We start from the raw sequence: 21,877 nt of genomic DNA on the forward strand, positions 1-21,877 counted from the left end.
GTTAAGGGAGGTAGCTCAGAGGTTAAGAGCATGGGCTGTTCTTCCAGAGGTCCTGAGTTCAATTCCCAGCAACCACATGGTGGCTCACAACCAACTATAATGAGATCTGGTGTCCTCTTCTGGCCTGCAGGCATATGTGCATGTAGAAAAGTGTATACATAATAAATAAATAAATCTAAAAAAAAAAAAAAAGAAAAAAGAAAAAAAGAATCTTAACAGCCGGGTGGTGGTGGCGCACGCCTTTAATCCCAGCACTAGGGAGGCAGAGCCAGGTGGATCTCTTGTGAGTTCGAGGCCAGCCTGGTCTACAGAGCGAGATCCAGTACAGGCACCAAAACTACATAGAGAAACTCTGTCTCAAAAAACCAAAAAAAAAAAAAAAAGGAATCTTCGGTTATCCTGGCTTGACTGCGCCACCCTCTCATAGGTATCAATTCATTCAAGAAGACAGTCTCAGCCAAGCAACTCAGCCAGAGAAGGTGGGCTTGCTTGCTTTCTATTCCTTTATTTCACTCTGAGTTTTGTTGGCCTTAAAGGTCTTAAAAAAAAAAAATTCAGCTTGGTCTCCAACTTTAAAAATTCACTGATTTCATGCTTTCTTATGAAAACAAGGATTCTCCTGGGGGGGGGCGGTTAAAAATCACAAAATGTGCCGAAGGTGGGCCCACACGTCATGTGACACAGACCCCTGCTGGTGGAGGCGGAAGCCACATGCCCTTGGACAGGACACGGGGACCTCCAGCATCACCACCTCCCTCTGACTAAGGCTAAATAAAGCACTCTGTCTGGGCTGCAGGGTAAAGCCCTGTCTAAAAGGAAAACCATCACCAATACGGTGTCTTCTCAAACTCACGATTCTCTAAAACAAGGAAACAAAACACAGGCCACGGGGCACTGCTCCAAGCTGTGTATGTGTGCCTGGCCGGAGGAGACAACAGAGCACGAAGTGCCCCTGTGTCCACTCGACCGCCTCTCAGCCTCGCTGTCATCGACACCTGCTTACCCAGAGGCCGCCACACATGGCCACTCAGACTGGCACCATCCATTCCCCACAGAGGATATGAGTGTCACCACTTACCAAGGGCCCCTGGGGACCAAAGAATGGTGACCGCCACTTGGTCATGGCAAGCATACTGGCTGATTGTGATGTTCTGGGCATCAGCAATCATGTGCTTCCCAACTGGATTCAAGTAGGTCGTACAGTCTAGAGAGTTCGGGAAATGAGAACAGTTTAAGTTTTTAACCTTCGTCTTCCATTTCATCTTACCAGACTATGCAGAGTATGTCTAGGGGAGCCAAACCCACTCTTACTAAGAATGTCCTCAAAAGCTCAAATAAGACACTAGAGTTGAGTATGGCTTAGGAAATACGTTCCAGAGGGATGGACCTGCCGCCACAAAAGCCCGCCCACTCTCCGGAATTGAACTCTGGCCGTTGATAGGGCTGTTGGACACAGTGTAGATTTCTGTGTCAGTCATTAGCTTTGTTTTTGTTTTTTCCTTACTCCTCTCTTACTCCTAGGGCATTTTGCTGAAATCACTAAGTACTTACATCAATTCTACCAGTTTCCAGCATTAAGGAGTGGCGTGAAAGAAAACCCTGTTCAATACTTTGGAGTGTGTTTATTTTTAGAAGAGACCAAGAGGGCAAGGTCACCAGGGAAAAGGAACTAACACGTGGGTGTGAATCCACAGGGGAGTAATTTCGCAAGCAAACTGTTAAATAGCTCAGGGTTTATAACACAAGGCACGGATGTTTGGGTGGTAAGAATGCCAGCTAGCAAGACAAAACAGTTTCCTCAGAGACACAACCCCTACTAAACCTCCAAACCCCCAAATTAATAGCTCAAAAAGAAAAACAACAACAGCCTTCTTTGATTTTTGTCTGATGGTGTCAATGTAGCCATCACTGAGTGAGCAGCTGTAACACCTGGGACTGCTGAACACACCTTCAAAAGCTGCCACAAGCTCTGAGCCCGAATCACGCTGGAACTTCAGAGAATTACCACACACTATGTACGGTAGATGATGCCCTTGCTGAGAGACCTGTTCACTGGCTTCCCCAGCAGATAGGAACTCACGAAGTTCACATCGCTTCATCTCCATTTCTTTCTCATGATCCTGTACCTATGGCAAAGGGCCTTCACATCATCCGCCCAGCACCCCAGTGAAGCAGGGGGCATTTCCCTGGGGTAGAAGACTCCAGGGCATTTCTAAGAAACTTAGTCGGTTGCATTTTTTCCCCCTTGTAAGCTGTGCTCATTTCTCATTTTTATAACTAGAAACATCAGCTGGAGGCATTTGAAAACACAAAGGGATATAAGAACAAAGCCAAAGTCATCCACGTTCTCCCCACACACAGGTCAAATGCAGTGAGGATTCCAAGGGGTGCCTCCCAAGCCTTTCCGCATCATCTCCTTGTACTTACTGAAATACAATCATACACCAGCTACACACCCAGCTTTTAAAACTCTAGCTTCCACAATGTCCGTGTGCTGCTTTCTTGCCTGACCATATCGGGCAAGCTCCCCTTCTTAAACTTCAAGTGCTGCAAAAACAGTTGCATTTGTATCACAATATTACTTAAAAGGGTGTTAGTAATAATACTAAATTCTACTTGTACTAAAACATGACTCTTGGGCTAGAGAGGTGGCTTAGTGGTTAAACTGCTGGCCTTCCAAGTACCTGGACAGGACATTCAGATACCCAGAACCTGTAATACTGTTACTGGGCATGGTGGCTCTACAGCACTTCCAGCCTTGGGAACTGGAGACAGGGGGCCCCCAGATCAAGCAGGCTACTGAGACTGACCACAGCAGCAAGCTCTGGGTTTGACTGAGAGATCCTGCTTTCAGTGAATACGGTGGAAGGGTCAGCTAGGAGGATTCTGACATCAACTCCCAGTCTCCACGTGCACACCCAACCACATGCACATGCATTTCCACACATGTGGGCCCCCCACGCAATCATGTATACAGGTTTACACACATGAAAATGGGGAAAAGAGGAAAAAAACACACTTTCAAAATAATGCATGCTCACTGAGTACAGAAGGGAACTACAGAATAGAATGGGGGAGGGGGGCAGTGAAAAACTAGTTCAACACCTGGATTGCACAAATTAGAAAAATGGGGCCTGGGAGATCAGCTAGGTGGCTTGGAACCCACTATTGACCTGTCCAGGGGCAGAATGATGACAAGCAGCCTCCGGGGAACGTGTGTGTGTGTGTGTGTGTGTGTGTGTGTGTGTGTGTGTGTGTGTGTGTGTGTGTGTGTGTGTGTACGGGGGGTCCCTCAGACTCTAGCTGCTCTTGCTATTGGCACAAGCTCTGAGTTCAAAGTATTCAGCCTGCAAAAATCTTAAGTATTTGTTTTTTAAAAAGACAAGATCTTATCACACTTGTAAAGTCCCAGTATTTTCATTTACTGAGGTCTGTAATATAAAAGAAACCTGCTTACTGAGGTCTGTAATATAAAAGAAACCTGCTTACTGAGGTCTGTGATATAAAAGAAACCTGCTTACTGAGGCCTGGAAAGATGCATGAACAATAGCTAGCTATTGGGGTTTTATCTTTCCTCATTCCTAATGCCAAAATTGACAATAAGGGTTTTTATAAATACAAGTATCAAGTAGAAAGTTTAAGAATTAAGAAAATGTACTAAAACATAATGCAGGGTCAAAAGAAGCTGAGAGACTTGTGAAATTCAGCTATGACTTAATGGCAAAACATTTTCTTTCTTTACTACATCAAATGACATGGGATAGAAAATCAGATTTTTATATTTTAATAGTTTTGGTGAAAGCTTGGTAATTGGTTCTTAATCTTTTTTTTTTTTTTTAATTAAAAGACAGGGTTTCTATGTATAACAGTCCTAGCTGTCCTGGAACTTGTTCTGTAGACCTGGCTAGCTTCAAACTCAGAGATCTACCTGCCTCTGCCTCCCAAGTGCTAGGATTAAAGATGTGCATCACCACCGCCCAGCATTTTTAAACTGTTTTAAACAGAACTAGTCATTAGTCGACTGAGTGATAAGTTCATCATTATAGAAGATGGAAAACACAGGATACAGTTTTTTAAAACATGTCCTACATCCAATTATTAGCTGGTATGGTGTTTTGAATAGGAATGGCCCCCATAGACTCATGTGTTAGAAAGCTTGGCCCACAGGGAGTGGCACTATTAGGAGGTGTGGCCTTGTTGGAGGAAGTGTCATTGTGGGGGTGGCTTTGAGGTCTCATATGCTCAAGCCATGCCAGTGTGGCACACAGACTCCTGCTGCCTTCGGGTCAAGATGTAGAACTGTCAGTTCCTTCTCCAGCACCAGGCTGCCAGGATTCCTGCCATGACGATATAAACCTCCGAAACTGTAAGCCACCCCAATTAAATGTTTCCCTTTATGGAGTTGCCGTGGTGTCTCTTCACAGCAATAGAAACCCTAACTAAGACAGTTGGTCTAAAGTTTTGGAGTACAATTTCAATAAGACTTTCTGTCTAAATGACATTTTGCTAAAAAATTAACTGAGTTTCAAATATTTTGGGAGCCAGTATGAACTGTGAATTAAATTCTAATTAAATGATGAAGAATTAAGAAGAAAGTAATGTGGGGGCTGGAGAGATGGCTCAGAGGTTAAGAGCACTGTTGTTCTTCCAGAGGTCCTAAGTTCAATTCCTAGCACCCACATGGTGGCTCACAACCATCTGTAATGAGATCTGGCTCTCTCTTCTGGCCTGCAGGGATACATGCAAACAGAACATTGTATACATAATAAATAAATAAATCTTTAAAAAAAGAAAAGGAGGAGAAGGAGGAGGAGGAGGAGGAGGAGGAGTAAGAAAGTAATGCCTAGGAGATAGGCAGGCAGGCAAAAATTTAATCTAACAAATCAGGGCATTGTAGCAAATGCTTATAAGCCCAGCACTCTGGAAGCTGAAGCAGGAAAATCAGGAGTTCAAGGTCAGCCTCAGCTACATGAGACCCTGTCTCAAAAGCACAAAAAAGCAAAAACAAAAAGATAACCATAAGACATTTTTAAGTTTTACAGGCACAGAATTTTTGCCATAAAAATCCATATTAAGGGCTGGAGAGATGGCTCAGAGGTTAAGAGCACTGACTGCTCTTCCAGAGGTCCTGAGTTCAATTCCCAGCAACCACATGGTGGCTCACAACCATCTGTAATGAGAACTGGTGCCCTCTTCTGGCCTGCAGTCATACATGCTGTGTACATAATAAATAAATTTAAAAAAAAAATTTATATAAAATCACAGACATTTTTGTGTAAAAAATAAAATTGTTTGTAAATGAGCCCTTGATTCTAATATAGAATCTGCCAGGGCCACGATCAAAGATTAGAAACCAACTTTCTAACTCAAAGAGCAACCATCTGCGCAGGTCTTCACTTAGCTGAATCAAGTATCACAGGCTTGCAAACCTTTCATTACCATCATGGCATTTACCCAAAACATGCACACACCACTGACAAGAAGCGCCTGGCTATCACGTGCAAGCCTTTCTGGGTAACTTGAAATACTCAAGCCAGCATCTGTGGATGTAAATTTGAAGCAGACATGCCTTTCTGAAAATTGTCACACTGTATTCCTGACCTCAAAAACCCTAGCTTGGTCAGAGTACAGAGAATTATTCCATTGATTATCCCAGAGGCCTTCAAATGACCTAAGCCTCTGGTTCATAACCTTCTCCAAGAAATGAATGAGAAATCAAGAGCTAATGACCAGGAGTCACAGCCCGTTATCATGTTTATATAAATAAATTAGCGCGTATGTGGTGAAAATGCTCCTCGCTCCATCTAACCTTCTTAGGAAGGAAGACCATAAATGTTTAATCAGAAGAAAAGTCATCTTGTCCTTAGACAACAATTCAGTCAGGGAAGTTCAACAAACCTTCCACCAAGGGAGACGATGTAAGTACTACCTCAGTTAAGTCTCAAACTGATGCTGAGGAAAGAGACAAGTGAATGTGGAGATGGTAAGTCACTTGTTACACTTCACACGGACAGATGGGGAACTGAACGTGGTACCTCATGAGGCTCAAGTCAGAGACGGCCAACTAGAGATCCCTGGGCCACCCTGAGACACAGATCCGCTTGGCCCACTCAGTATTGGGGTGGGGGGTGGGGAGTGTCTTAAATAAAGGCCAATATTGAAAATATTTTACGGGGGGGGGGGTGTTTATTCTTAGAAATTCTGGCTATTCTTAGAAACCACATCTGGCTGCACCCAGTGGGAATTCCATAAGACCACAAGGAGCTGGAATTAGGAAGCTAGTGGCCCCTTCAGATCAGACAGGCTGCCCAGCTTGCCAGTCTCCATCCTTGCCTCGAGGTCTACACTCGGGTAAATTCACTCCTTCATCCCCTGGTGGGACCTACTGACATCTGTGTTTGCTCTTAAAGACAAGGCTATGTCCTGAGGGCAGGTCTTCACCCAGAACTTTCTGAAAAGCATGGAAGACACCAGACCTGTTCAAGCTCCCAAACACTTCAGTGGCTAAATGGAGACTGGGCTGCTTTAACTGTTGACAAACCCAGACAGGTTCAGAAACCTCCTCAACGCCAGGATCCGCAGTGTCCTTGACGAAGTACAAGTGTGTGAGCTTTGCATTGCTGAAAGAAATTGCCTGCCTCCTCTGCGGTCAGGCTGGTTACTTACTGTCATATCTGAAGGTGACGTTGTACGGCCCGTTGTTTCTGCTGGCCGGCCCCACTCCCTGTGGGAAAATGAGAACACGATGCAGAGTGAAGCCAGTTTACTTTCCCAGCATCTAAACGGACAGAGCATTGCAGAGGCCCAGGGTCTCGCCAGCCCTATAGGTCAGCTCCCACTCATTGTGCTGTTCCATGACTCCCCGACTCCATATACCCTCCAGGGATTCCTCCTACCTGCTAGGGATCTTGGGAGCCCTTTCCCCTAAGACAACAGGAACAGACTGGCCTATGTTTAGGGGTTAAATAATTCATTAGCAGTAAAATTAGGATAGAGACCAGGGCTGCCAGATGGAGCCCTTCCAGTTGGATCCTCTGATTGGTTATAAAACTCGCCTACCAGACAGCCTCACCCAAAAGCTCTAGTAAGGCAAGACAGATAGGCAATTCCTCAAGTCCACGGAAACCAGCTCTCATTCCAAGACTGGAAATGAATGTGGGAATAAGCCATTACTTTTAATGAGAAAATTCTTCACTGCCTCCATACCTATGCTGGGAATACAGGGGGTGGGTCATTAAAAAAAAAAAAAAAGACTTTAGAACTTGGAACTCTTAACTCTTGGTGATGTGGCCATTAGCCATCTGCGGCCTTAATAGCAGGTAACAGCCCCACCAGACTTCCTACTCCAATTACAGCAGCCACAGAGGGGGCCCCAGAGCCTCCCATTAACCCCGCCTCTCCCTAACCCCAAAGCTGATCCTCCCGAGAAAGGGTTGCTCCAGCTCAGCCAACCCAGATCTACCGATTCTGTTTAAATATTTCTTTAGTAATCTGCAAATGTGCCGTTCGGTATTAATTGGGGAATTCTCAAAAATGTTAATTCTGAAGTACTAAATAATGGGAAACTATTTTAACCACACGGCTAATGTTTCCACTTAAGGAGGAGGATGTTGGGGAAAACCATATGCTAGCAGCCTGGTGTTTAATGGGCAATTGTTAGGCTGAGACACAATGTGGAGAGCGCTTCTGATGGGGCCCAGGATTTCGGGCCACAACCCCATCACTTCCATATGCTGAACAGGCATGTTCACGCTGCTTATCCTGAAGCCAGGCACGCCCACTGAAACCATATCCCTGAGCTCAGATAGACACAGAAAATCACAGCTGTGCAGAAAGAGGCAGACAGGCACACGGACACACCAAAGCAACCGATAATCTAGCAATAACACAAAACCTAAATCAACTAGGTGTACCCAGCAGCCCCTCAGCCTCCCCGTCTTCTCCAGCTTCCTTCTCCAAGCCTTTCTTCTTTGCATACTGTGAGACTCCGGAACTCCTCTCCTGGTATGAAACTTGGGAAAGTGAAATATTACCAGCATCTGTCACCCCTTAGCATACCGCCTATACGGATAAAAGCTGCCTGACTTCCAGAAGGCAGAGACCCAAGCAACAACCAGGAAGAGGGCAAATCCAATTCCCACAAGCCTCTAGGAATGTTCAAAACTGCCAACTACACCACTCCTCCCGCTTACACAGCCCCGGGACATAAACTGGCATTCCACGATGAGCCAGACATTATTTTAGGTGCCGTAGTATGTTTAACAATCACGAACCCACTTCAGGAAGCGGCCTGGTGCTCATCCTTTCAGGGAAGAGTAGCTGGACACAGATAAATTGCAAATCCCTGGCCCCAAGCATTCCCTGTTTAGATGACAAAGTCTATGTGGCTAAGGTAAAGCAGAGAGGCGCAGGGTACTGCGGCAAGGCAGCGCCTCAGTAAGGATGAATGACGGGTAGGAAGAGCGCGTACAACATGTCCACAAAGCCAAGGACAGGAGAGGCTGCTAACTGCCATGAGGCCGAGGAACACAGCGGCATTGGGAGAGGAAAACCAGTGGAGCAGCCAGAATCAGTGTCCTTAGCTGGCAATCCAGGGACACTACTCCCCTCCACTGGGGCTGAGTCTCCTCGACTAGCTGAATGGTTTTGTTTTGATTGTTTTAAAGAATGTGCATAGCAGCTTCCTTCTGGCAGGGGGTTTGAAGAAGACCACAGATCCACACAGAAGTATTTTTCAACAAGGAAAACATCCCATTTAAGAGCAGGTGTCAAAGAGGCTCTATCCTGGCTTGTCCTCTGTCACTCCTCCCCCCTCTATCTTCTGCTGGTTCGCTCCCCTCAAATTTCTACTGAGCATGCTTGTAGCAAACATTTCTCAGCACTTGCAATGGCTAATGCCTGGTAAGAAAGAGCCCAAGGCAATGAGTTGTGCGTGCTGTGTTGTGCACACAAGAACCTAAAATCCACCCAAGCAAGGTTTTTGATATGTGAGGAGCTGTCCAAGGAAGCTTAGGTGAGCAGGCTTCAAGGACATTGAGACTTCAGTGAGGTGCCCACACGTGACCCGACGATAATTTCAACTTGTCCTACGCCCTCTGGGTGGGTTATCTAGTGGCAAATCAGACCAAGGCCTTGACTTCAAGAGGCTCTGACCATAAAGGTGAGGTGCAAACATGTCCATCATCTACCTCCCTTCACTTCCATGCTCCCAGTCCTTCACTGGCTCTCTACCCCTCTATACTATTCTTGGTGTGGCCCTTAACTGCCTAGTTCCTCCAACAAATCCTCCCCCCACCCTTCACCCCCACTGTAGCCCAGGCAAATTCCAAATGAATCCCTTCCCATCACCCAGGTCTTGCTCCCTGTAGGCTGGCTGACTTATCTAGTCTGGCCCTTAACACATGTTCCTGACACATCAGTCTGCCTGTATGCTCACTGGAGAGCAGCACAATCGTCTTAGTCCCTACAGCTCCACTAGTGTGGCACTTCTGTGGTTATACATGTGAAATGGAGATTTTAATTCCAGACAACTGGAGCTCCTAAACCCTGGAACTATCCAAGTCTAGCCACAGAGCTCAGAAAGAAAAGACACTTATCTCCCTGGGTACCAGTTCTTGATTATACTTTCAAGACCTTTTGTTCTTGTAAGTCCATGACTGCTCCTGTGTCTCAGCATGTGAGCAGTAAGTAGATCCTCCACTGGGCTGTCCTTACTCATGCCCCAAAATGTTTTTAGATGCTCCAGGGTCCACAGCGACCACCTTAGAAATACTGTGCCCAGGCTAGCTCACAACACAGTTGTTTCCGTTATATTTCATGGCAGATGGAAATGAAAGCCTCTTAAACATGCTCACATCCAAGCCCTAGAACCTGTGGCTTATTTTACATCTAGTGGGAGGGACTATGTAAATGCAATTGAGTTCAAGGATGCTGAAATGGGGACAGTGTTCTGAGCTATCCTGGTGGGTCAGTGAAAAGATTCTCGGAAGACCGTGAAGGGTTAAATGTGGTGATACACTGTGTACCCTAATAAAATCTGCCTGAAGATCAGAGAACAGAACAAGCCACTAGATTAAACATAGAGGCCAGGCAATGGTGGCACACACCTTTAATCCTAGCATTCGGGAGGCAGAGATCCATGTGGATCTCTGTGAGTTCAAAGCCACCCTGAACTACATGAGATTGACTCAGTCTAGGAGGGAACCAGAGCCAGGCAGTGGTGACACACACCTTTAATCCCAGCATTAAGAAGGCTGGGTGGAGAAAGGTATTTAAGGTTTGAGGAGACAGGAACTAAGGCTTTTTCGGGCTGAGGAGTCCTAGAGGTAAGACATGGCAGTGGCTTGTTCCTTTGTCTCTCTGATCTTTCAGCATTTACCCCAGTACCAGGCTCCGGGTTTTTTTCTTTGTTTGTTTGCTTTTTTTTTTTAATTAATAAGACCTTTTAGAGTTCGTGTTACAGTTGGTGCCAGAGAAAAAGAGATGTGATGGTAGAGGGAGACTGGCTGACTAGAGAATGATTCACACACTTGAAGACAGAAGAGGAAGGAGCTACTGAGCCAAAGAATGGGTGCAGCCTCTAGAGGGTGGGCCAGGCAAGGAACGGATTCTCCCCTGCAGCATCCGGAAAGAGCCAGTGCTGCTAACCCCGTGACTTCAGTAGCTTGAGACTCATTTCATAATTCTGACCTCCAGAACTATGGGACAAGAATCCTGAGTTATCTCATGCCATGAAGTTCAAGGTAATCTTCAGAGCAGCAACTGAAAGCTAACGCATGCTGAATGGGGGGAAAAAAACAGAAACAAAGAAGGCAGGACATGGCTGCTCCCAGGTATGGTGGAAGAGAAAGTTCATTGTAGAGAGGAGGGAGAGCGTAGGCAGAGGCAGGGACATCTGGGAGAGTCCAGAGTGAACCTGACCCTGAGCCAGGCCCTGTGAGGACAGGGGGAGAGCCAGGAGAGTAAAGGGGAGAAAAGGCTAGGTAACCAAAATGGCTGGACTATACAGGAAAGGAAGCTGAGGGAAAGGCAACCCGACCCCTGGGCTGGAGAGTTCAGGGTAGGGGTCAGGGCATGCCAGCCATACCCTGTAACAGGTAGCGACTGAGGGATGCTTGGGTGACCAGGCAGCCAGGTCCACTTTGATATGTTAAATAGGCACCTTAGTTAGCCATTTGTCCTGGGTCTGATACCTAACACATGCATGTTTCAACCACAATGTAACACACACACACACACACAGCGTGTGCCACTGCAGTCTGGTCGCACCTCCTGTGCCCACATCTAATCACCGTCAATCCCTCACCTGGCTGCAGACAGGAAACGCTGGTCCCTCAGAGCTGGGCCTGCAATCCTGCCATCCTGAGATGGGCTTCTGTGGGTTTACCTGGGGCTCATCTAGAGTTACGAGACTGGAGTTTGGGCTTATCAGGCGCGTATTCCAGCCACCGTCCTCTCCCTGTGTGACCTTGGGCGGGTTTCTGAACTTCCCTGAGCTTCAGAGCACAAGACCAAAAGCCCTTGGAAAGGACCAGTGTGGGACTCACGAGACACACTCAGTGTTCAGCGCTGCGTCAGACACATAACTCAGAAAAGCCCACGCAAGGCTTCCTGAGAAAACGCTTGCCTTGATGAACAGCGGAGACCTGAGCTGCAGACTGGGGAGGAGAGACGGTGAGGGAGACCGGAAATCAGAGGCTGCTCTTACACTCTGCCCTCCCGGCCTCTGCCTCCCCAGTGTTGGGATTACAGTGTGGGGCTGCGACGGGTGTGCTTTTAAAAAGAAAAGTGGCCAGGCGGTGGTGGCGCACGCCTTTAATCCCAGCACTCGGGAGGCAGAGCCAGGCGGATCTCTGTGAGTTCGAGGCCAGCCTGGGCTACCAAGTGAGTTCCAGGAAAGGCACAAAGCTACACAGAGAAACCCTGTCTCGAAAAACCAAAAAAAAAAAAAAAATATATATATATATATATATATATATATATATATATATATATAATAAAAGAAAAAAGAAAAAGAAAAGTGTGGGGGTGGTTCTAAAAACAAACGAATAAAAAAACCCTATCTCACCTCTTTTTAGGTGGATGCTTAAATTTTCACCTCAGGCCTGCACTGTGTCGTCTGTTCACTGAATGTTATTAGTTACCAGCTTTCTGAAGGTTCCTTAGCTGACTTGAATGCAAGCATTATATATATATATATATATATATATATATATATATATATATATATATATATATAGTCTTGTCTGGCCTAGAACTGGCTGTAGAAACCAGGCTGGCACACAGAGCACCTGCCCGCCTGCTGCCTCTGCTGAGATTAAAGGTGTGCACCACCATGCCTGGGTGAAGTTTTTTGTTTTTTTTTTTTGAGACAGGGTCACTATCCCAGGCAGACCTCAAACTCTATTTAGTGCAAGATGACTTGGAACTGATCCTCTTGCCTCTGCCTCCTGAGTGCTGGAATGACAGGCCAGTGTCACCACACCCGGGTTATAAGCACTAGGGATCAAACCCAGGGGGGCTTCAGGCACGTTAGACAAGGCCCTTGAGTGCACCCCTGTCTGGGCCTCGCCATCCGGCCTGCTTTCATTTGGAAAGGGCACAACCTTCCTTAAAGGACATCTGCTCTAAATGGCTGTTAAACCACCAACGATGGCCCCAAAATGCTGCCCTGGGACAGCAGTGTCTCCAGATAGCTTTGACTCCTGTGACAACCCCTGGAAATGGGCCATGGAAGCACCATGTTGGGAAGGGATCCTGACCCATGGCCACCATTTTATGTTCAGGCCTTCGCTTCTTGACATATGGCTAGACCACGATATAGGATTTTTGCATCTTGAATTTTATTCCTCCAGAGCACTAGAGAAGTATCTCCCCGCCCCCTCCTTCCTGGGCAGAAGATGTTGTCCCCATCAAGCTCTCATTTGCGGCTTCCGCCCTGCTCAAACTCTCACAGCAGAGCTTCAGGGCCCTGGCTCCTTAGCGCCCTTTGGAACAAATTAAAAGCTCCCCGTTAGTGCAGCAAGTGGGCGTGGTTAATTAACTAAGAATGTAGCACCCCGAGGCCCCGGCACTGGCATTTATAGGTTTTTGAATAACAAGCAACAAACAAGCACCTTTAATTCTCAGCTCATTAAATATCAAAATGGTGTAGTAGCTAAAAGCCCAGGACTGTTTCCTACAGAACAGTTTACAAAGCAGTTGACCAGCTCTAAGAATGGCCCATAAATCACCGTAGAACACCAACTGAGGTTTGTGTATGTCATTCTTTTTTGGCTTAGTCATGCGCTTATTTATTTGGGCAGAAAACCTATCTATCAAGGGCTGACTGTGTGCCAAGCCCAAGAATATGAGAAAGATATGAGATGGGTTTTGTTGTTGGTTTTGTTTTTGTGTTTTTTGGGGGGTGTGTGTGTGGGGGGGTGACCTCCATCTCTTTTTCCACGGCAACCTGTGCAATTTTCAGAGATGGAGTTCCCACCATGAGTATCAGCAGAACATATTCCTTTATTTACTGGTCAGTATCTTCTGCCGCCTTGCCCTGACCTGCCTGCCACCTCTGCAATCCTGTTCTGGGCCAGTTGGAGCCCAGAAAGGAAAAAAAAAAAAGCAGGCACACCTAGCAACTCCTGGGAAGGAAGGCCAACTCCTGCTCTTTACTGGCCACGGCATCATCTCCATCTTGGGTTTCCAGAGTGATAACGAGAGAGAAGGTTCTCAGGGAACCGTGAGGCCAGAAACGGACAAATGGACAACACCAACAGATGGGGCCTCCCGCCCACAGTCACGTGACCGCACTAGTTCAAATGGCTTTATAAACAAAGCCAGATCCCACTCACTTCAATGCAAACCTTTAACTCAAAAAGAAAAGAAAGAAAGAAAGTTAGCAAAGGCAGAGAAGGCCCAGGTGATGATGTAAGCTAAGGAGAATGCTACTGAGTCCAACACACCAGGAAAATGAATCAGAAAGCCAGCCCACGCCCGGATCTGCTCAAGATGCATTCTCTCCACATTCCTAGGAGCTAGCCTCTCACCCTCCATAGATCCAACCAGTTTCAGAAACGAAGGATGGATGCCAGCAGTCTGGCTTGGGGAGGGAAGGTACACACAGCTCTAAGCTATTACTCCATCAGCCCCCAAAGACCCGGAGATCTTAAGTTAATTAAAGAGATTTGCTTGGGGAGGTAGGAAATCACTAGTCCACAGCGTGGTCTGCACACCAGACCACAGCCGTAATCAGGATTCATCCCGACGTGCTGCTGATCAGGACACACATGTTCCCAATTTCACGCTCCCCAGCGGAAAGCCGAAGGGACAATTATTTCTGAGCTCTAGCATGGAACCAACACAAGTCAATTACCATTTGTCCGTCTTATCAAACTGAAGTCTCTCATTTCCATTCAGATCTCACCTCACTATCCCCACCTGCACCCGCCCTCCCACCAGCCCATTCACTGAGGACAACCCACAGCAGGACATTTACACCAGCTGATCCTCGGGGAGTACCTAAGAAGTGGCAGTCTCTGTGGGATTTATGTTTTACAATTCCTTACTCACTTCACGATTTTCTTATTGCTCTGATGCTGAACTTGTACAGTTAAAGTCCAGCGCTATCAACATATCCATGTATGCATGAGCACACAGATACACAGAGGACACACAGGAGACCAGCATGATGGTTCATGCCTATAATCTCGGTTCTTGGGAGACTGAGGAGGATTGCCACATGGGCAAGGTCAACCTAGGATATATAGTGAGTTCCAAGCCAGTCAGAGCTACAAAGGAAGAGCCTGTCTCAGAAAAACAAAAAATAAGAATAAATAAAAACAAGAAGTTGGAAAGATGACTCAGTGGTTAAGAGCCTTTGCTCCAGGGGATCCAGTGCCCTCTTCTGGCCTCTGCGGGCACCTGTACATGTGTGCATAAACACACAGAGACATACACATAAATAAAAATATTCAGTGCTCCACTGCATACTTGATTTTCACAAAGCTCTTAGAGGTCCTTTCTCCAGTAACTTCACTAAGGGTTTGAGCTGTGTGTTCTGTGGCTGATACAAACACACAGATTGTTGCATTTTTCCAGTTCTGAAAGAACGTCAAAGGCAGGCTAATAAAACATGCCTCTGGGACTGAGGGCCGGACCTATCCTCTGCTTTCCACCATTCCCCCCACTCAAATGAGAATGTCATGTTAGACAGCCGACATCTTCAAGGTAGAAGGCAGGAAAGCATACAGATACAGATAAAAGATTAACCGGTTTCTGTAAAGACCAGGTACAGAGAGAAGCAAGCGACCAGCCACTGAAATACCCACCCAGCAAACCAGCTAGTAGCTCACTCTCACTTAACTGTGGAAGAACAAAGACTTCACGCTGGAAGCTCAAGAAAGTATCTTCTGAGAAGGCAAAACAGTGATTAGACAATGGCGGAAAACTTAAAAGCTATAAACATGATTGTTATGCTCAAGCTGAGAGGAAATGTTCAGCTCAAAACCTAGCTACTAAAAAAAGCCTCAGGACCACACAGGGAGCAGTGTGCCTAGCTGTACCCACTTCAAACACTGTTTCTGAAGGCAGGAGGGGTCTCCAATGCTGCGTCACATCTGGAATTCTGCTTTTACGGCACAAATGCCTGAGAAATGGGAGACTGTGATGTTGCCATGGGAACTTGGCCTCCTCCTTCTACGCAGGTCCCTAGCATGTCCCCCACACCTGCTTCCTCTAAAGTAGGTTTCTCGAATTTGGAAAGAGTGGAAAAGCTGCCCGCCCTCTTAGATGTTGGTGCTCATTGAAACATTATAGGTTATGTTAGAAAACAAGGTGACTGACGGCCTTTGCAAGATGATTACGTCTGTCTACATGATGGTCCTGGACTGAAAAACCCTGAAAATAGGAGTGGAGAGCAACAAGCTAACATTACACTCCTTTTCAAAATCTGTTTATTTAGGAAAGAGACAAGCTCTCTTATTCCCAAGCTACAAACGTCTAAATGACACAACCTGTGTTCAGATTGCCTGCCACTGGGCCCAGGAAGACCCAGATTTGGACTCTAGATGGCAGCCCTAATCATATACCTGCATGGTGACACTTTTGATTATTAAGGACTCTAGTGTAGTTAAGAGGACCCGTTTCTAGAACACCCTTGGAGAAGCCAGTAACACTCCAGTCTCCCACAGAAATACTTGACTGTGTCAGTGGTTCCAAGCACTACTTTAAGCCTCCCAGGAGCCCCAGATCCAAAGCCATGATTAGATACAAAGAATCCAGAGAAACCTACTTGAAACTAGGCATCCACCTGGGTGTGTCCACTCCTGGAATGCAAACTTCCAACTGCTCCCTCTAGGTGTTTCCCAAATCCCACGTGCACCCACAGCTACAGATGGTAAAATCGAAATTGGATGCTGGCAACACTCCCTTCATTCCTCATCCTCCAAAAGCCCACCTTCCTGGGATCCCAGCTGGCTCAAGACATCATCTCTTACCGTATGAGCTTCTCTCCCCAGCCTCGCCCCCTCCCAACTCTAACTCTAATTTCCCACCTAAACTAAAGTGATCCATCCAATATGAGTCTGCCTCTGCAAGATTTGGCCTTTGTTGCTGAAGGGGGAAGAGATCAGCCAGTTCAAAAGCAAAGCAAAATTCAGTCTGGATGGTCTCGGCCTCCTGGTTCACCACCTCATGCTTGTGGGTGACACTAAAAAACCTGGCCTCCAGATGGAACCATTTGCATCTAATCTCTTAGATACCACTTCCTAAAATGTGCCCCTGAGAATCTGCATCTGTGAGTGGAGGAGTCAGACTGCATGCCCCTGCCCACCCCACAAAAAACCAGGAAGTCAGCATCTCAGGCTCCAGGTGTTAACACTTAGAGCATCCTGCCCAGCCCCCTCCAGCTGGAGGCTGGCTGCCTGGGAGCCGGACACAGCAATTAGGCCTTTCCCCGGCTGGGCGCCTTTGTCCCTTCCCTAACATCATTAGTGTCTGACTTCCTGTGTACAACAGGGCCTGGGGGGGGCGGGGGCAAATGCCGGCTGACCTGGGCAAGGCATTAGACTTCCTTTGTCAAAGACCCTCAAATGTTAACAAGCATGTGAACAAGGCTCTCCTCCCGGAGCCCTCCCCTCAAGCCTCCGCTCCAGCCATTCTGGGCAATTCACGGCAGTTTCTCGCCAGCTGCGGGAGTCAGCCTTACAGGAGAGAAGCACGAAGAAGTCTCAAAGCTAAGAGAGTAAGCCAGTCAGCGGCCTCCAAGGGGCCTTCAAATCTCAGTTTCTTAAAGCCTCTCCGCTGGAAACCTGCGCTGGCCTAGTTCCCACAGGTTACAAGGGCTGAGCAAAGGGGGGCAGTGGTCAGCAGCCCAGAGGGAGCCCTGTTAAAGAGAGCGCAGGAGCAATTCATCCACATGTGCCGGAGACCGAGATGCAAGGTCTTCAGAAAGTTTGTATAATAATAGCTCCAGGCTCTGAGAAAAAAAAACAAAAAAACAAAAAACAACCACCGGCCTGATCTCAAAATGGAGTGTGACACGCTAAATGGCTGTAATCCTACTATCTCTCCATCATTAAAATCCTCTCTGCCCTCCGAACAGAGAGTTTCAGCTTTTTATCTGGGGGGAATGGATGTTTTTGGGAATCTGATAAACAGCTGTGGTGTGCGCCCAGGCCCACATCTGACTGCTGGAGATTCCAGTTCCTCCTAACAGCTTAACAACCACCATGTCGACTGACTGAAACCGTGATTTTACTAACAGCAAGAGGGTAAGTGGAAGGGCCAGTCACTGGAGGTATACAATCTTGTAAGTAGCACTCTTGATTGAGGCAGTTGTTAAACCTTGATAAGTTTTGTTTCAACTCAATAATTGAACACTTTGCCCAAGATGCCCGGAATTTCGATGTATACAAAGTAACATGTTCAAAGGCAAGAACTATTTCTGTTGTTTCATGGAGTAAGCTCCTGAGAGAGGGACCTCTGTGGCTTTTCAATCACAGGTGCCAAGTCATGTCGAAGTCTGCTCAGTTTCACTGAAATCTAGTTTAAAAAATCAACCACAATGTAGCTAATTCCTCTTCCTGTTCTAATTTTTTAATCCTGGATACAGAGGAAAACGTGCATAGTATCCAGAGGTGGAGAAAAGAGCTGATTTTCTCAGTCCTGCTGGACTGCCTTTACACAGCGTGGTTTTCATGGCTGACCTATAGACTGGGCTAGGTTTTGGATATCTTTTTAAAGATTTGCCTAAGTGCCACTGTGAGGGATCACCTGAAGCTCCAAACCTTCATTCTGTACGAACTCCATACTGACTCTTACGCCAGCAGTGGCAAGATACTAAGGTTCTGGCACATGGCAAAGGACACCACCACAAGATGCCAAGTCCCTCCGGAATTTATTTCAATTGGTGTTACAAATTTCAAAGGGTAAATGAATTTATCACTAGTTCTGATTTTTACTTGTTGTCAACTGATTTTAAAATAGTAGGTAACTGGAAGGATAACTCAACCACTAATGAGCCCTCCCCCTCCACTTAAGTCTCCTTAGCTCTTGGATGGAAGCCAGCAGGCTGCCCTTAAAACTACAAGCAGTAAATCTAGACATTTTTCTTCCTAAGTTCCTGTGATACCACATGGAATTTCCATTAAATCACACACATGCAACCACACACACAATGACACATCAACTAACTAAATCACTGTAGGCTAGATAGTTAGGCCAGGAAATAATTGTGTTTGTCAAGTAACCAGCTCTGTTTTAATTCCCCTAACAGCCAATCAGTCCTTCTGAGAAGACTTGAAAAAAAATTATGAAAATGAAGTATTGACATCCTGGATGCTTTGACGTTTAGAGAAATGTTTCCAGGAGTGGGAGAAGCAACGCCATTCCCAAGCATCAAGCTTTCCCTGGGATTCCTCTCTCCAAGGCATCCAGAGCAGAGTGCTACAAAGAGGTCTACAGGAAAGCAAATTTCCGAGTCAGAAACCACAGAAGGAACTGCAAGCAGAAGCATATTCTTCCCCCGATGGAGTGGTCCCACACGGTTGCTAAGTGTCCACTGTTCTACAGGGCAGAGGAAGGCAAATGAGACACACACACCTACCTACCTTTCTTATTTATCCATGCATCCGTCTCCTTAATACAGACTTCCCACAGAAAATGTTACAAAAATCAAAGTTAGTGTGAAGTAAGGGCTTGTCAAAGGATGAAATTTTCTTTGAAATGTTTTAAAGTCAAAGATTCCAGCTAAAGTCATTTCCAAACAAGAATGGGGAGCTGGATCCAAGGGAGGCCTCGGTCAGATGAGCACCCTGCTTCTCACAAAGGCTGAAGGGAAAATCCTCAGAGGCGTGGCAGACCCAGGGCTTTGGGAGCAGGAGGCTGGGATGGACAGTCTCCTCTCTGCTATTTCTCCTCTGGCCTAGGTTACTCAATACTTAACAGCAGAGAAGTAACAAAAAGAACCTAAAAAGTGAGACTTAGGACCACTGGGCCAAATTCCTTTTAAGGCCCAGTCAGCTCTAAATATTCATCAATACTTTCTATGAAAGGAAGGCACCATTATTAAGAAGCAGTGAAGCCAAGCCCTTCCCTGCTCTACAGAACACTGTATCCATGGAAAGCAGAGACACAAATCACCAGTGCTGTATGACACATGAACTGTTGATACTGGGTAGGCTGTCTTTTAGTGTGGGTGCCCTGAGTGCTGCTCTGAAGGGTAACCAAATTACTATAATTTATCCTATATGTTTCTTTTAAATGACATAAATTTAAGGGATTTTGTGATTAGGTGACTGGTCTCATGTGAATAAGAGAACTGTGTAAAATTAAAAGGGAAACTGTTAAATCCAGGAAGCAGACTGACAACATCCTCCTGCCTTCACAGTAATCACATTATGGCTCGTGGAAACTGAAACACTTCCACTCTTCCCAGAGGGTCAGGGCAATTGAGGGAAAACCAGCAAGGTGGGTTGATTCTACAGAACAAGCTGGGGACAGAAAACGAGTCCATTCTGTGATTAGAGTCAAGACATGGAGCCTGGGCATGGAAGGAAAGAATGGTCTGTGCCTTCAACACTTACCCAGTGTAAACTCGATCAAGCCCAATCAAGTCAGCTCAACCAGAGCATCTTTCCTGCTCATTCACTCACTCACAGTAAAAGCCCCACCATCCATCAGCCAGGTATCTCAAGAACCTGAAGTATGCTTTTGCAGCAGCAGGTCATTCCAAGTGAAAATAAGTATAAATACAACACCTGCCTCCAGGACTTTACCATTCATTTTTGAAAACAAAGCGAAGACTACTTACATGATGTTTCACTTTCTAGAATGAATGTGTTAAAGTATACAGTGGGGTGTGTGTGTGTGGTGTATGTGTGTGCACACGTGTGTGAAGGCGAGAGGTGGACATCTTCGTTTATTACTCTCCACTTTATCTTTTGAGGCAGGGTCTCTCACTGAACCCAGCATTCACTCATTAGTCATACTGGCTGGCTAGTGAGCTCTGGGGAATTTATGCCCCATACACAAGGATACAGACACAGGACCCAGCCAGCTTTTCTTCATCATATCCTCATGCTTGCACATCAGATACTTTACCTTAAACTGAGGCTTCTCCATGGGTCTTTTTTAAAAGGAAAAAGAACAAAACTGGAAATTTTTCATAAAAATAAAGCAACTACAGAATGAAAAAATGTAGGAACAAAAATACCAAAATAATATATTAAGTATATTTTAAATGTAGTATTAGAAGGCAGGAAGTCACGCCACAAAACCTTACGAATTGATAGGACAATACGTAAGAGGCATAAAAAATAGGATGTCTAGCCAGGCGGCGGAGGCACACACCTTTAATCCCAGCACTCAGGAGGCAGAGTCAGGTGGATCTCTGTGAGTTCGAGGCCAGCCTGGTCTACAGAGAGAGATCCAGGACAGGCACCAAAACTACACAGAGAAACCCTGTCTTGGAAAAAAAAAAAACAAACAAGCAAAAAAACAGGATGTCTAAAAAACAACAAAGGAATTGGGGTTGCTGGTACTACCCATAAAGCACACAGAGAACAAAACAGAATTAAAATAAAGAATACTAAATCCGTTATAGGTAAAATAACGTCAAGATGGGTGTTTTAACTACCTTTGTGATGATGTAAAAGCTGATCAAATAATTATGCTGATAAATCATATAAAGGTTTTTTTATCTCCCAGCTTCTTAAACTGTTGTTGTTTTGTTTTGTTTTGAAACAGGGCTTCACAGTGTAGCCCTGGCTGGCCTGGACCTCACAGAGCTCTGCCTGCCTCTGCCTCTCGAGCACTGGAATTGATTAATATAAAGGCATGCATCACCATACCCAACTCCTGAAACTTAACCCTGAGGTTGAGAAAATGTGGCGGCAATGAAAGGTCTCTGAATGCGGCATCTAACCAAAAAGTAACTCAGAATCAGATGTGGATCCGATCCTCGGGAGTTTCCAGCAGGCAAGGCTGCCTGGGAGACTTCCCTGCAGCCTTGGCGGTGACCACCACCAGCACTCTACTTCCCACGCCAGCAGGCCACACAACAGGAGTGAACAAGGGTGGAAACCCTTGGCTCAGACCACAGACGATTGTATGTCCGAACTGCAATGTTTTTACTACTCTTGATTTTCGGTTTTTTTTTTTTTTTTTTCCCAGAGCTGAGGACCGAACCCAGGGCCTTGCGCTTGCTAGGCAAGCGCTCTACCACTGAGCTAAATCCCCAACCCCCGTTTATTTTTTTTTTAAGGCTTAATTATGGAAAACAGAGACATTTTCTGTTGTTGTTTTTCTGAGACAGGCTTCTCTCCCTGTGTATCCCTGCCTGTCGTGGAACTCAGAGATCCGCCTGCCTCTGTGTGGGCCACCACTTCAGATG

General features: G+C 46.1%; 1 protein-coding gene across 2 annotated transcripts in view; it reads right to left on the reverse strand.

The window, feature by feature from the left end:
• Il17rd (interleukin 17 receptor D) overlaps positions 1-21,877 on the reverse strand; it is a 69,634-nt gene that overhangs the window by 22,981 nt on the left and 24,776 nt on the right. For both annotated transcript variants that reach the window (XM_052733818.1, XM_052733817.1), the window contains exons 2-3: positions 6,667-6,724; positions 1,079-1,204 (exon numbers count right to left, since the gene is read on the reverse strand). In XM_052733818.1, coding sequence (XP_052589778.1) covers positions 1,079-1,204; positions 6,667-6,724 — 184 coding nt within the window. The remainder of the gene's footprint in view (positions 1-1,078; positions 1,205-6,666; positions 6,725-21,877) is intronic.

Source organism: Peromyscus californicus, unplaced genomic scaffold (assembly GCF_007827085.1).
Source record: "Peromyscus californicus insignis strain IS unplaced genomic scaffold, ASM782708v3 Scaffold_12__1_contigs__length_115047231, whole genome shotgun sequence".
In the NCBI taxonomy this organism is placed as follows: Eukaryota; Metazoa; Chordata; class Mammalia; order Rodentia; family Cricetidae; genus Peromyscus; species Peromyscus californicus.